This window comes from Oncorhynchus keta, chromosome 28, assembly GCF_023373465.1.
Source record: "Oncorhynchus keta strain PuntledgeMale-10-30-2019 chromosome 28, Oket_V2, whole genome shotgun sequence".
NCBI lineage: Eukaryota > Metazoa > Chordata > Actinopteri > Salmoniformes > Salmonidae > Oncorhynchus > Oncorhynchus keta.
The window spans coordinates 72,605,125-72,620,449 of record NC_068448.1 but is presented as its reverse complement, the minus strand read 5'-3'; the positions used below and the strand labels follow the sequence as shown (position 1 = coordinate 72,620,449).

General features: G+C 45.9%; 1 protein-coding gene across 3 annotated transcripts in view; it reads left to right on the top strand.

The window, feature by feature from the left end:
* Positions 1-15,325, top strand: part of LOC118372622 (piezo-type mechanosensitive ion channel component 2-like) — a 213,790-nt gene that overhangs the window by 86,484 nt on the left and 111,981 nt on the right. For all 3 annotated transcript variants that reach the window (XM_052483863.1, XM_052483862.1, XM_052483861.1), the window contains exon 5: positions 14,155-14,320. In XM_052483863.1, coding sequence (XP_052339823.1) covers positions 14,155-14,320 — 166 coding nt within the window. The remainder of the gene's footprint in view (positions 1-14,154; positions 14,321-15,325) is intronic.

Below are 15,325 nucleotides of genomic sequence, written 5' to 3'. Positions count from 1 at the left end.
TGCCTCCTCCTGTGTATGACCTTCTGCCTGGACCCTGGACCCAGCTACCTGCCTCCTCCTGTGTATGACCTTCTACCTGGACCCTGGACCCAGCTACCTGCCTCCTCCTGTGTATCACCTTCTGCCTGCCCCTGGACCCAGCTACCTGCCTCCTCCTGTGTATGACCTTCTGCCTGCCCCTGGACCCAGCTACCTGCCCCCTCCTGTGGTCCTTTGCAATAAACACTTGCTGTGCCCTGTGCTTGAAACCAGCTCTCTCTCCTATCGTGTTCATTACAGTAATATGGTGTCTCCTATTGCTCAGGAAGAGGTGGTCTTCCCTTCACCTTAAATAAACAATATAAACTACGCTTATGTCCTATTAATGCTCACACAAGTTCTATTTGGTGCAAAATTGAAAATAAGATGTAACTGGGAATGAAAATGGCATATCCCTACTCCAATATTTCAAAATCGTTCCTTGCGATCTGAAGGGCGGCCATTTGCAAATGTGGAATCCGTACCCTTACTGATATCATGGACACTAATGGTTTGAGAACATTTCAAGATACATGCACATTACCAGGCAAATAATGTTTCCTGTATTTACAACTTAGGTCATCTATGCTGGTCTGGAGTCCCTTGGGAAACCCAACTACCGAACCATCCAATGATGGGATTTATAAATGATCTGGACTCCCGAAAGGACTGATCTCTATTTCATACAAATATCTTTTGGAAAGCTCATATTCTGAGCTAGCCATTAAAAACGTTGGTTCCCAGATGTAATTGAATCTGAACAACCATTTTAATTGGAACAAAATAAGGGAAAAATATGACCTTGGCATCCCATAATCCGAACCAGCAATTTATACATTTTAAGTGTGTTCACAGACTGTATTTAACACCAAGAATATGTTTTACAATGAAATTGGCCCCAACTGCCAACTGTTCATTGTGTCCAATAAAGCAGGTAGACACATCCCTTCATATGATGTGAGAGTGCCCTGCAGTTAAATGCCTCTGGGACAAAGTTAACCATTTGTTTTTGTGGTGTATGGGGTAATTTCTGGGGTTATTTTTGTATGCATTTCTTTTAGTGTTTATTTGTACCTGTAACCCCTCCCTCAAAAAGGTAAACGACTAAACTAAATAATAAACTATGGGAATTAAAGCTGAACTGTGTTTCCCATAGGAAATATGTTTCCCCTAGAATAAGGATGCCTGATGAAGAACTAAGGGTTAAAACATTGTTATAAATAATTATCACCTGGGAGCATGAGCAGCATATCACGTGTTAAGGTATACCCCAGGTGCAGACAGTGCAGAAGAAACAGAAGTTTATTCATTAAATAGGGGCAGGCAAACGACAGGTCAAGGCAGGCAAACGACAGGTCAAGGCAAGCAGAGGTCAGTAATCCAGAGAGGGTGTAGGGCACCGGAACAGCATGTGGGCTCAGGGTCAGGTCAGGCAGAGGTCGCTAATCCAGAGTAGAGACAAAGGTACAGGACGGCAGGAAGGGTCAGGGCAGACAGGCAGGTAAGGTCAGGGCAGGCAGGCAGGAAGGGTCAGGGCAGACAGGCAGGTAAGGTCAGGGCAGACAGGCAGGTAAGGTCAGGGCAGGCAGGCAGGAAGGGTCAGGGCAGGCAGACAGGTAAGGTCAGGGCAGGCAGACAGGTAAGGTCGGGTCAGGGCAGGCAGACAGGTAAGGTCAGGGCAGGCAAACGACAGGTCAATGCAGGCAAACGACAGGTCAAGGCAGGCAAACGACAGGTCAGGTCAGCCAGAGGTCAGTAATCCAGAGTAGAGACAAAGGTACAGGACGGCAGGAAGGGTCAGGGCAGGCAGGCAGGAAGGGTCAGGGCAGGCAGGTCAGGGCAGGCAGGCAGGAAGGGTCAGGGCAGGCAGGCAGGAAAGGGTCAGGGGTAAGGTCAGGGCAGGCAGGTAGGAAGGGTCAGGGCAGGCAGGTAAGGTCAGGGCAGGCAGGCAGGAAGGGTCAGGGCAGGCAGGCAGGAAGGGTCAAGGCAGGCAGGCAGGCAGGCAGAAGGGTCAGGGCAGGCAGGTCAGGGCAGGCAGGCAGGAAGGGTCAGGGCAGGCAGGCAGGAAGGGTCAAGGTCAGGGGCAGGCAGGAGGCAGGCAGGAAGGGTCAGGGCAGGCAGGCAGGAAGGGTCAGGGCAGGCAGGCAGGAAGGGTCAGGGCAGGCAGGCAGGAAGGGTCAGGGCAGGCAGGTAAGGTCAGGGCAGGCAGGCAGGAAGGGTCAGGGCAGGCAGGCAGGAAGGGTCAGGGCAGGCAGGTAAGGTCAGGGCAGGCAGGCAGGAAGGGTCAGGGCAGGCAGGTAAGGTCAGGGCAGGCAGGCAGGTACGGTCAGGGCAGGCAGACAGGTAAGGTCAAAACCGCGAAGCTACAAAACAGGGACTATAGCAAAGACGGGCAAGGGAAACCGCTGGTAGGTTTGAATGAATTAAACGAACTCGCACAGACAGACAGAAAACACAGGTATAAGTACCCAGGGGGTAATGGGGAAGATGGGCGACACCTGCAGGGGGTGGATATAAGCACAAGGACAGGTGAAACACATCAGGGCGTGACACAGCAGTGTGCAGCCTTTTCCTTTCTGTTTTCCATGAGTTCACCTACAACTCCAGGACCTGCGGAAAGTACCTGGATGTGCGTATGTTCTTCAGCTTTCGCCCCTAGAATAAGCACATGAGAATGGAGGTTTGTTGTGAGGGATGTACGTGTAAAGGAAGCTACATCAGCTTTGTGATCTCCGGTGTGGCTTCTGGGCAGCAGTTATGTCCTCTCTTCCTCTTTGAGAGTGTCGAGGTAGAATGATCTTTCGTTTCCTTTCACATGGAGATAATCTTAGGATCATGCTCGCAATCTGATCTTTACATTTACATTTAAGTCATTTAGCAGACGCATCTTTGTGCATGCAACATGCTCAAGTCAAACTGGGCTTTTGTGTCATCTACTCTTGTTTCATTGTCTACTGTACTGTAAGGCCCGCCTTCGATTTCCTCTTCATCATATCGACATCCCCTCACGAATGTTCAAAGAGCAGCTGACCATTATGTGAAATTCCTGGATAGAATCCTATTCCTGTATAGAATCAAATTTAGAAGGAAGTATCTGACCCATATCTTCAGATTTGGTTTGATTTTGTAACAGCTACTGTCTGTGAATGAAACATGCTGTTTTACGTGGTGAATCCTGGCTCACTAGTGTCTGCTTTCTGTTCCTCTAAATACTACACAATCCAATAGTTCACATACTCTATGATGGTGCTTTGAACTTTGGCATTTCTATACTAGGTTCACCTGAAAGGCCGCTCAGCAAGGAAGAAGCCACTGCTCCAAAACCGCCATAAAAAAGCCAGACTACGGTTTACAACTGTACATGGGGACAAATATCGTACTTTTTGGAGAACTGTCCTCTGGTGGCAGCTTCATGTTGTGGGGGTGCTTTGCTGCAGGAGGGACTGGTGCACATCGAAAAATAGATGGCATCACGAGGGAGGAAAATTATGTGGATATATTGAAGCAACATCTCAAGACATCAATCAGGAAGGAGGCTTACAAACCTGACTCAGTTACACGAGCTCTGTCAGGAGGAGTTGCCAAAATTCACCCAAATTATTGTGGTAAGCTTGTGGAAGGCTACCTGAAACGTTTGATCAAAGTTAAACAATTTAAAGGCAATGCTACCAAATACTAATTGAGTGTATGTAAACTTCTGACCAACTGGGAATGTGATGAAAGAAATAAAATCTGAAATAAATCATTCTCTCTGCTATTATTCTGACATTTCACTTTCTTAAAATAAAGTGGTGATCCTAACTGACCTAAGACATTGGATTTTACTAGGATTAAAAGTCAGGAATTGTGCAAAACTGAGTTTAAATGTATTTGGCTAAGGTAAGCTCCCGTCTTTAATTATTGTGATAATATCGTATCGTGAGGTCCTTGGCATATCCCAGCCCTAATGTCCATATCCTTACCAGTGGATTGATTAATCTCAGCTACACTAAAGCTGTCTTGGTTGGAGCAGGTGGACCACTTCAGAAGTATGACTTCTTCCTCATTCCTTACTGAAGTCTACTCAGTGAGTGCAGCCAACATCTAATTGCCATTACATCCCTGCTGCTCCACAAACACAATAGTCTATTCATTACACATATATTTCTGTTAAACAAGGTGTCACAAAACATTTTCTCCCGCTAATGTATAATTCTCAAATCAGTAGTTAAACTCCAGGACTTTAACAACGTCGGGCTGGATACTGCCGGCAGGCCAGGTGCTGGAATATAGGCCAGTGATATGAGGCCTGAATTGTGCCACTGTGCTACCCTGTTTCCCTTGGCTCAGCGGGGTGCCAGACTCTCTGTGGTACTCTGTGTGCGCTGCCTGCTTAGCCCCAACCGCACCAGGACCACGCTGTACCTTGAGGGCTGCCCAGGGGCGACTTGCCAAATGTCCTCTGTTTAATGTACAAACAATGAAAGTGTAATTGCTGTCTAGTGACAGACTGGAGCATACTGGCCAACGTGTAACAGTCGAGTTAAAGGGATTTCCAGGGGATTAAAGCTGAAGTGTGGAGGAAGTGTTAAATGTCCTGAGAGATACCTGGAAACCAGATATACAGGATGTTGTCATCTGGGAACAAGATGTTCCCTAGAACACATCGGTAGGAACACCTGTGGTAATTGAATATGAGCATGTTTGGATCACCGATTACAACCATGGTCATATGTTATTACTTTCCGTCAATAGCCATATTTAATATATTTGTATTCGACGAACAAGTTAGCTAAACATGTTCCTCAAGGCTTACACCAAAAGTGTTTATACTAGCATTGGACCGAGGTATGAAAAGTAGGGGAAAACGGGTCCTACTGTATTATCTGGTTATTCGTGACTGGATGCTTGTTGACGTGCAGAAATGTGGCATTTTGTCCCTCCCTTCCCCCTGCTCACTGACTCAGAGCAAACAGTGGAGCTAAATGAATCCAACTCAAGACCTGTTCTCCATTTGGTGAGGAAGTAGTTAGAGTAAACAGAATCAGACCTGTACCCTACTTAACCCCCTAAGGTACAGTCTTCTTTTAATACGGTGGACGTGATTGGTTGAGTTCCATCATTAGGCCATGTGTTGGCCAATGGCTTGTGTCCAGTGTTGTGACCCTCTGGATTGGGCCAAAGTGCTGTCTCCGCTCCGGTTCACACTCCGCCCTGACCAAGGCAGAACAAAGAAGAGCTATACTCCATTGGCCAAGACTCTGCCGCCTCGCCATCCCAGACAGAATTATTGGTTTATTTATTGGTCACTCGTGTTCCACTTTTTCCCGTTCTTGACCTACGTACTCAGGGGAAGCTGGAAATGGTTTGAAAATGTATACACTTGTATCTGACATTTGAGTCATACTCTGTGCTGCTGGAGGGAAATTCCGTTGTTTCAGCGCCAATGTTCATCAATATTGGAATGCTTTCCCGGAAATAGGAGGCATCACAGACCCTTTGAGTGTGTGATTTAGAACTGGGTACCATTGTTGCCATATAACATTGACCTTAACCACAATGGGTTTCAGTGGAGAACTATCTCGGCCATTCTATGTGTCACTCTGTGAACAGCTCAACCTTCCCACAACCTTCTCGAGGCCTTCACGGCTGTAAGTCGACAATTGCAGTCTTTCTGTCAGCTTCTTAATCATCCTGTTAGCCTTGGTTTCCCAAATCACAGGAACAGTTGATCGGGGTCTCGGCTAGGGCTGTGACGGTCATGGAATTTTGGATGACGGTAATAGGCCAGCCAAATGACCACGGTCTCCGTGATCCCCGTTTGAATAGTAAAGGAGACACAATATCTCCTCTCCTCCAAGTTTCAGCTTTCAGTAGTCGTATATACGGGATACGTATGGTCGGCCGGATTAACAAATCATAGGCCCGGGGCTTTGTTTTTGTATAGAAAGGGCCCTCCAGTTACCCACGTGGACTGCCTACCTCCTCTCCTCTCCCCGTCTGATGATTAGCAGATCAGCAGCAGCAGGCTGTCTACAATAATTGAGAGCGGACTCCTCAGTCTTCCTGTTGTCAGTTGTATTACTATGGGACAGCTGGAGATCGAATTTGAATATTGAAACAATGTTGCAAATGTCAGAGAAAAACAGCAACATTTATACAAATCTCTGCTGTTGAAAACTAAATGTTATTCTAAAATAAATGTGAGAATGTCTAGATGCTTTTTATAGTGGAGATGACGTTTATAAATTGCCTGGCTGGGCTGATGAGACAGTGGATTGCGCAGTCTGATGGAACAGAGTAAATAGCCGGTGGCAACTTGTGGAATAGAAAACAGCTGGAATGCGGTTTTAACCAATCAGCATTCAGGATTTGACCCACCCATTGTATAATTTACAACAGAAACTGACTCAATCACACGAATTCCCAGCTTTCCAGTCTACAGTTAGATGTTTTTTTTTAAACGGTTATGAAGGTTATTTTGTTTTCATGATGGTGTTAATCCATAGCTGTCGGCTTTCAGACATTCAAAGGTTTTTCTCTGCTACATGAGACGAGGGTAATTCAACCATTTACCATTTACCCTCCCTTGTTATGATCATTCATGTCGAGAAGCTTTGGGATTCATTGACATTTGAACCGTTTTAGGCGTTTTGTCGTTCAGTCCGACATGGATATTAATGCACGTCAAAGTTGGATCACTAAATGACAGTGGCAGATTGTCTAGGGGAGTCAATGGTCCAGGAACAGTTTGTCCTTGCCATTTGAGAGCTGTAATTGGCATCCCTGCTTTATGTGCATTTGTTTGTGTTCATGTGTGTTGACGTGTTGTCGTGTGGTATGACGTTGGCGGAGGTACCAGTGCCATAGGATGGTCTGCTCCAGAAGCTCAAACTCAAAGAGAGAACACCGCGGACCCTGGCACTCATACAAAAAGCTTTTCTTATGTTAATGTACCATCTCCAGAAATGTGTTTATGTTTGGATTCCGTGAATCGTATGGATTTTCCATCTGTATTCTGATAGTTTGTTGATAGTCCCATGTAGATGCTCTACAGATCTGTTGATAAGCAACTGTTTTCTAAGGTTACAGTTAGGGTTAGGACAAGGGTGGTTAAAGTAAGGGTTAAGTTTAGGGTAAAGGTAAGGGTTAAGTTTAGGGTAAAGGTAAGGGTTAGGGTTAAGTTTAAGGTAAAGGTTAGGGTTAAGTTTAGGGTTAGTTTTAGGGTAAGGGTTAAGTTTAGGGTGAAGGATAATGGTTAGGGTAAGGGTTAAGTTTTGGGTTAGGATAATGGTTAGGGTTAGGGTTAAGTTTAAGTTTAGGGTTAGTGTTAGGGTAAGGGTCAAGTTTAGGGTTAGGGTTAGGGTAAGGGTTAAGTTTAGGGTTAGGATAAGTTTTAGGATAAGGGTTAAGTTTAGGTTTAGAACAAGGGTTAAGCTAGGGTTAGTGTTAGTAGATAGTTAGTTGAAATGTTACTGATATTATGTAGAAAAGCAGCTGTAGATGCCCCACAGACTATCCAAATAAAGTGTTACCAAACCACATTTTGTCTGTGTGTGTGTGTGGTCCCTGTGATATTCATGATATTTTGGATTTGCTGAGAGATACTTGCTGATGATTATGTTATTAATGTCAAACAGTCTGCTGAAGCCGCAGGGCTAAAGGTTTGGATAAGAATCACATGCTGATCATGCACAAATCCATAGCTTACAGACAATCCTTTCAAAGTATAGGTATCAAAGCTCTTAAACCAGGTTTCTTCATCTCATTAAGTAAACCCACCCCAGCCACATTAAACCTGGGCTACAGCACTCAAATAGACTGTGAGCATGCCTTATGTTTCATGTTAAGATCACTGATTAGCCCGCAATCATTGAATTTGATCTGTGTTCACATTTCCTCCATGTCCTTAGATGAACGACACACTCTCTCAGCTCTGATGGACCTCGACGCAAAGAGGGTAGAAGCCCGTGGTAATTAATTAGGAATTCGCACAAGAGATGTGATTGGATTACAGGACGACCAGATATCCCACTAGATGGTTGAGATGTGTTCAGTCGGGAATTGAAAGCTATTCACTCAGACGTCCTCCTGTCATTGATCTTAGTGTTCTGTCATTATTAGGTCATGGACTCCCATATTATTTCTCTCATGGGGTGGTCTGGTAGCGAAATGACTGAATGAATGAGCTTCCTTTTTGGAAGATTGTATTCATCGTTAACATGTGCATTCATTTACACGTTACATGTGTCCGATGCAAGTTGTTGAATGATTGAGTTGTAGCAGAGTGTGATTGAAAGAGTGGAGAAGGCAGATCGTGTCTTTGTGGAATGTGAATTAAATGCAGTTGGAATGTCGCATGAAATGTGCTGACATGCCCATGTAGAATGTTTTAATTAGCCTTAATGGGAAAGTAATCTCCTATGCGGTGAGGATGTGCACCTAAACAGATACACAGGACAATCATCATATCCAGCAGCTCTCAATGTACCGTAGATAGAACAAGCATTGACAGGATACTGGATGAGCCTTTGGAGGTGTAGAGCAAACAACAGGTACAGTAATGGAAGTAGGTGAAAGCAAAGTCCTGCAAGATCTTTTGGGATCTTCTAAGCTATTTTTAACAATCATTTTTTTTAACACTAAGAGAAAAATGAAGTCTAAATCCTTGATGATTTCTAAGTTTGTCATCATGATTGCAGTCATTTTCTTCAAATCAGAATGTTATTAGGTCTTTATTAATTGAAGCTTTCAGTTCTGATGTGGCTTGTTTTTACATCTTAAATACTATATGCAATTCTTAGAGAAAATAATGACTGTTATTTTTTAAATGGTGAAGTTACTGTAAATGCAAATGATCTGGGTTGAAGACTGTTTATGGTTCAGGTTGAAATCCATATCACATGTTTATCAAAGTCCCCTTTTGCTATTTTGGTGTGTTTGTTTGAACAACCTTGTCTTTGCCATACTCTGAGCTGCCTATTCCTTCTCTGTGTGTTGTAGCCCTGCCGGGGACCCTGCCGGGGATCCTGGAGAGACACGGTGTCACGGTCTACTCCTAATGATAGATATGCCAGTGTGCCCTCAAGGCCTAAAGTCCAGTGCCAGTTAATGTCTCATAACAGCTCAATTGAGTTAGCTCACTAGCTAGTGCAGAATTTTGTTATGGCTTCTGCCAGTTCACTGTTGACTCTCGGTAAAAACTTTTCTCTGTATCCACCAACCAGGTAAATTGTCAATGCTATACAAGCTATCTTTCCAGAGATGAGACTGACAAGCTAAATCTGTACAGTTAATTGAGCCACTTTGATCACCTCCCCTTTAAGGCTCTTTCCCAGTTCCAGATGAATGCCATATGCAGGCGTTTATGTTGCCAGCTCACAGCTCCACAGCTCTGTCTTTATGAGCAGGACTGAGATGAAAGACCCTTTAAATGCTGAGAGGGAAGCAAACCGTGTAGACGCAGAGGCTTCATTAAAGAGCTTGTGTTTCCTCCGCCATACGGGGCACCCAGTTTTTGCATGTGTTTTTCTAGCGTGTTAACTAGCGCCGTCTGTCACTTACTAAATTTTTACGAAGGCAAACATCACTCGGTTCAAAGCGTCTGTGTCTGTACCCTCCCCTGGCCGCTCCCTTTTGAATGTCAGATCTCATGCTGAGCGAGCGCCATGGGATTCCAAACATTTGCTTAGAGTTTTATGCAACCCAACATTAAGCAAAACAAGCCTGTGAAAACTCAAATATCCACCCACTGCTCGTGGCAGCATATCCTGTCTGAGGAGATTATACAGCCGTTTCTTCAAGTACCATCACAGGGACCCAACTGCCATGGGTCTCTAGAGGAGACGTTTCTGTTCAATGGCTACCTACTGTTTCAAAAGTGCCTTCCTTGACACCTTCACACTGATAACAGAATCCAGTTCACTACGTCAGACTTTTTTCCCTTCCTTCAGACTCTGTCATCCCTTCTAAACTAATTTACGTTATCACCTTGTGCTCTCCCAAGTGTACCTGGCTGTGAGTCCAGGGATGTCTAGGTCTCTCCCCGACCACACAGTCTCCCACCCCAGGGATGTCTAGGTCCCACCCCGACCACAAGGTCTCCCACCCCAGGGATGTCTAGGTCTCACCCCAACCGCACAGTCTCCCACCCCAGGGATGTCTAGGTCTCACCCCGACCACACAGTCTCCCACCCCAGGGATGTCTAGGTCTCACCCCGACCACAAGGTCTCCCACCCCAGAGATGTCTAGGTCCCACCCCGACCACAAGGTCTCCTACCCCAGGGATGTCTAGGTCCCACCCCGACCACAAGGTCTCCCACCCCAGAGATGTCTAGGTCTCACCCCGACCACAAGGTCTCCCACATTTACATTTACATTTAAGTCATTTAGCAGACGCTCTTATCCAGAGCGACCCCAGGGATGTCTAGGTCCCACCCCGACCACAAGGTCTCCCACCCCAGAGATGTCTAGGTCCCACCCCGACCACAAGGTCTCCCACCCCAGAGATGTCTAGGTCCCACCCCGACCACAAGGTCTCCCACCCCAGGGATGTCTAGGTCCCACCCCAACCACACAGTCTCCCGGTGCACTATGACTCACCAGAAATACCAGGTTCCTGAGCTGTCCTCTGATTCATAGAGGGTGTACTGTGCTGTGTACTCCCACCAGGACCTCTTATGAAAGCGTCCTGCCAACCATAGGCCAGCACTGCGCTCCTACTCCCAATTCACAAATAGAAAATGTATCCCTAAAGCTTAATCTGAAAAGTTAACTTCAGGTCTACTGGACCGAGACATTTCCTTTCAAGGTCTGAAACAGAAGGGTTTTTCTTTTTCTTCTCTCTATCACATCTGCAAGTGTTGCTGCACACTGCTTTGAACCCAAACAAATATGAAAGTTTAGAAATTGAGTTACGCTTTTCAAGGGAAATTGGGGTTGGGGGGCACATTTATGGTCAAGCGAAGGGGACCAGAGAGCCCACTGCAACAGCCACAACATACCTTTCCAGAGCTAGTCAGACCAGCGCTGTAACAGAGAGGACAGTGGGAATATCTTTTACTATGGAACAAAATATTTTCTGTGTATTTTAAGAAGCTAGCACAGTACACTGCTCAGCTAAGGGTTAAATGCTCTTCTTTAATGATAATGCTTATATATTTAATACGGGCCGTGCTTTAATTGGCATGGATGGAGAAAGGCCTGTAAAATGTGTTTTATAGAACACAATGTATAGAACAAATCTATAGAACACCATGTATAAAACACAATGTATAGAACACAATGTATAGCACACCGTTTATAGAACACCATGTATATAGCACAATCTATAGAACACAATCTATAGAACACCATTTATAGAACACAATCTATAGAACACCATTTATAGAACACCATTTATAGAACACCATGAATAGAACGCCATGTATAGAACACAATCTATAGAACACCATTTATAGAACACCATGAAATGAACACAATGTATAGAACACAATGTATACCACACCGTTTATAGAACACCATGTATATAGCACAATCTATAGAACACAATCTATAGAACACCATTTATAGAACACAATATATAGAACAACATTTATAGAACACCATTTATAGAACACCATGTATAAAACAAAATGTATAGAACACAATGTATAGCACACCGTTTATAGAACACCATGTATATAACACAATCTATAGAACACAATCTATAGAACACCATTTATAGAACACCATGAATAGAACTCCATGTATAGAACAAAATCTATAGAACATAATTTATAGAACATCATTTATAGAACACCATCAATAGAACTCCATGTATAGAACACAATCTATAGAACACCATTTATAGAACACCATGAATAGAACACCATGTATAAAACACAATGTATAGAACACAATGTATAGCACACCGTTTATAGAACACCATGTATATAACACAATCTATAGAACACAATCTATAGAACACCATTTATAGAATACCATGAATAGAACTCCATGTATAGAACAAAATCTATAGAACATAATTTATAGAACATCATTTATAGAACACCATGAATAGAACTCCATGTATAGAACACAATCTATAGAACACCATTTATAGAACACCATGAATAGAACACCATGTATAGAACACAATGTTGTACTTTGACCTACTTCCGGAGCCGACAGAGATGGCCGCCTCGCTTTGCGTTCCTAGGAACATGTTACGTGTTATTTCTTACATTGGTACCCCAGGTAATCTTAGGTTTCATTACATACAAAACAATAAATGTGAACATGAACGAAACCGAAACAGTACCGTGTGGCAACAAACACTCACACGGAAACAAACACCCCCAAACCAACAGTGAAACCCAGGCTACCTAAGTATGATTCTCAATCTGAGACACCTAACGACATCTGCCTCTGATTGAGAACCATCCTAGGCCGAAACAGAAACCAAACATAGAAAAACAAACATAGAATGCCCACCCCAAGTCACGCCCTGACCATACTAAACAAACCTCCCCAAGTCACGCCCTGACCATAAAGACAAAGACAAAACAAAGGAAATAAAGGTCAGAACGTGACAGTACCCCCTGAACCTATAGGGGAGGGGCGGCTCTGGCGCGGGACGTGGACCCCACTTCACCACAGTTTTTGTCCGCCTCCTCAACCGCCCCTGTGGCCTATTATGAGCGGCGACACTCACCGCCGACCTGCGACTGGGAACCCTAGCCATGGGTCCCAAATGGACGGGAGATTCCGGCAGCGCCGGACAGGCTGGAGACTACGGCAGCTCCTGGCTGACTGACGGCTCTGGCAGCTCCTGGCTTGCTGGCAGCTCTGGCAGCTCCTGGCTGGCTGGTGGCTCTGGCAGCTCCTGGTTCAATGACGGCTCTGGCAGCTCCTGGCTGACTGGCGTCTCTGGCATCTCCTGGCTGGCTGGCGGCTCTGGCAGCTACTGTCTGGCTGGCGGCTCTGGCGGATCCTGGCTGACTGGCGTCTCTGGTGGCTCAGGACAGACTGGCGGCTCTGGCGGCTCAGGACAGACGGGAGACTCTGGCGGCTCAGGACAGACAGGAGACCCTGGCGGCTCAGGACAGACGGGCGGCTCCGGCGGCTCAGGACAGACTGGCGGCTCTGGCGGCTCAGGACAGACTGGCGGCTCTGGCGGATCAGGACAGACAGGCAGCTCCGGCGGCTCAGGACAGACGGGAGACCCTGGCGGCTCAGGACAGACAGGAGACCCTGGCGGCTCAGGACAGACGGGAGACTCTGGTGGCTCAGGACAGATGGGAGACTCTGGCGGCTCAGGAATGACGGGAGACTCTGACAGCGCTGGAGAGGGCCACCGGAGGGCTGGTGCGTGGAGGTAGCAATGGATAGACCGGACCGTGCAGGCACACTGGAGCTCTTGAGCACCGATCCTGCCCAACCTTACCTGGTTGAATGCTCCCGGTAGCCAGGTGAAATAGCCCGCACTGGGCTGTGCTGGCGAACCGGGGACACCATGCGTAAGGCTGGTGCCATGTACGCCGGCCCGAGGAGACGCACTGGAGACCAGATGCGTAGAGCCGGCTTCATGCCACCTGGCTCGATGCCCACACGAGCCCGGCCGATACGAGGAGCTGGAATGTACCGCACCGGTCCCTCTCTCTCTCTCTCTCCGGTAAGCACGGGATGTTGGCGCAGGTCTCCTACCTGCCTTCGCCACACTGCCCGTGTGCCTCCCCCAAGACATTTTTGGGGCTGCCTCACAAACAAACAAATCCTGTAAACAATATCGGAATATGAACGAAGGTGATTTGGTCATAAGTTGAGTACCAATTAGCTATAAATGAGAATCACACCCACATATTAATAGAGGAGGAACTCAGACTGTAAACTATTTAACGATTACTCTACCTTGTTATGAGCCCTAAAACCCATGTTTTGAATTATATATAAACTAGCTGTTAGGGATTTTAAGTGTATAGTTTAATTATAACAGTTATCATTTGATCTGCTGGCATCAAATATCATCACTGAGCTGACAGGGATCCTCATGATGCAGTACAGTGTTGGATAATGCATCTAAAAACTGTAAACATAATAATACCCAAATTGTTTACCTTTTCTTATCTGTCATTGTTGGCTAACCATTTTTTCCCTGTTTCTATCTCTCTCTGCAGCGTCCGGGGTGCCGATGCAGGAAACGGAATCCGTGTGTTGATGCCAGACATTGGCGTGTTCGTGGCGGGCCTGGTCACGTGGCTGCTGTGTCTGAGTCTGGAGGAGAAGCCGCAGGTGAAAGACAAATCACAGCAGCATGACGTCGAATGCGAGTCAGACAGTCAGGTGAGCTCATTATCTCTCTACAGACAAACTTCTGCCCCTGGCGTATCTGGATTTACAGGGGAACCCCACACTCCCAACACCTACACACACCCATACACCCTACCCTCGTAAATGTTGTACTCAGTACAGGCCAGGAACTCACTAAAGAGTAGTGACAAGGAAAGGAAAGGAAATACTTTTAACTTTCATATATAAATACATTATATATAGAAAAGTATGTGGACACCCCTTCAAATTAGGTGATTTTAATATTTCAGCCACATCAGTTAGTCAAATGTATGCCCTGCTAGAGCTGTCAATTGTAAATGTTGTTATTGTGAAGTGGAAATGTCTAGGAGCAACAACGGCTCAGCCCGCAAAGTACTAGGCCACACAAGCTCACAGAATGGGACCGGCGAGTGCTGAATTACGTAGCGCGTAGAAATCTGCTGTCCTTGGTTACAACACTCACTACTGAGTTCCAGACTGCCTTTGAAAGCAATGTCAGAAGAAGATATGTTAGTCGGGAGCTTGATGAAATGGGTTTCCATGGCCGAGCAGCCTAACAAGCCTAAGATCAACATGCGCAATGCCAAGTGTCGGCTGGAGTGTGGGAAGCTCGTCGCCATTGGACTCTTCACCATCTGGCAGACAGCCTGAATGCATAGTGCAAACTGTAAAGTTTGGTGGAGGAGGAATAATGCTCTGGGACTGTTTTTCATGGTTCGGGCTAGGCCCTTAGTTCCAGTGAAGGGAAATCTTAACACAACAGCTTATACTGATATTCTAGACGATTCTGTGCTTTCAACTTTTTGGCAACCTTGTGGGCAAGGCCCTTTCCTTTTTCAGTATGACAACGCCCCCGTGCAGGAAGCGAGGTCCACTTGCCGATGAAGTAGACCCCACAGTTTAGGGAGTGTAATAAGTGGAACACATTACTGTCTGGATGAAGACCAAACAGCCATCATTTGTGTGCGTGTGTGTGTTTGTGTGTGTGTGTTTGTGCGCCCTTGTGTGCATGCGTGC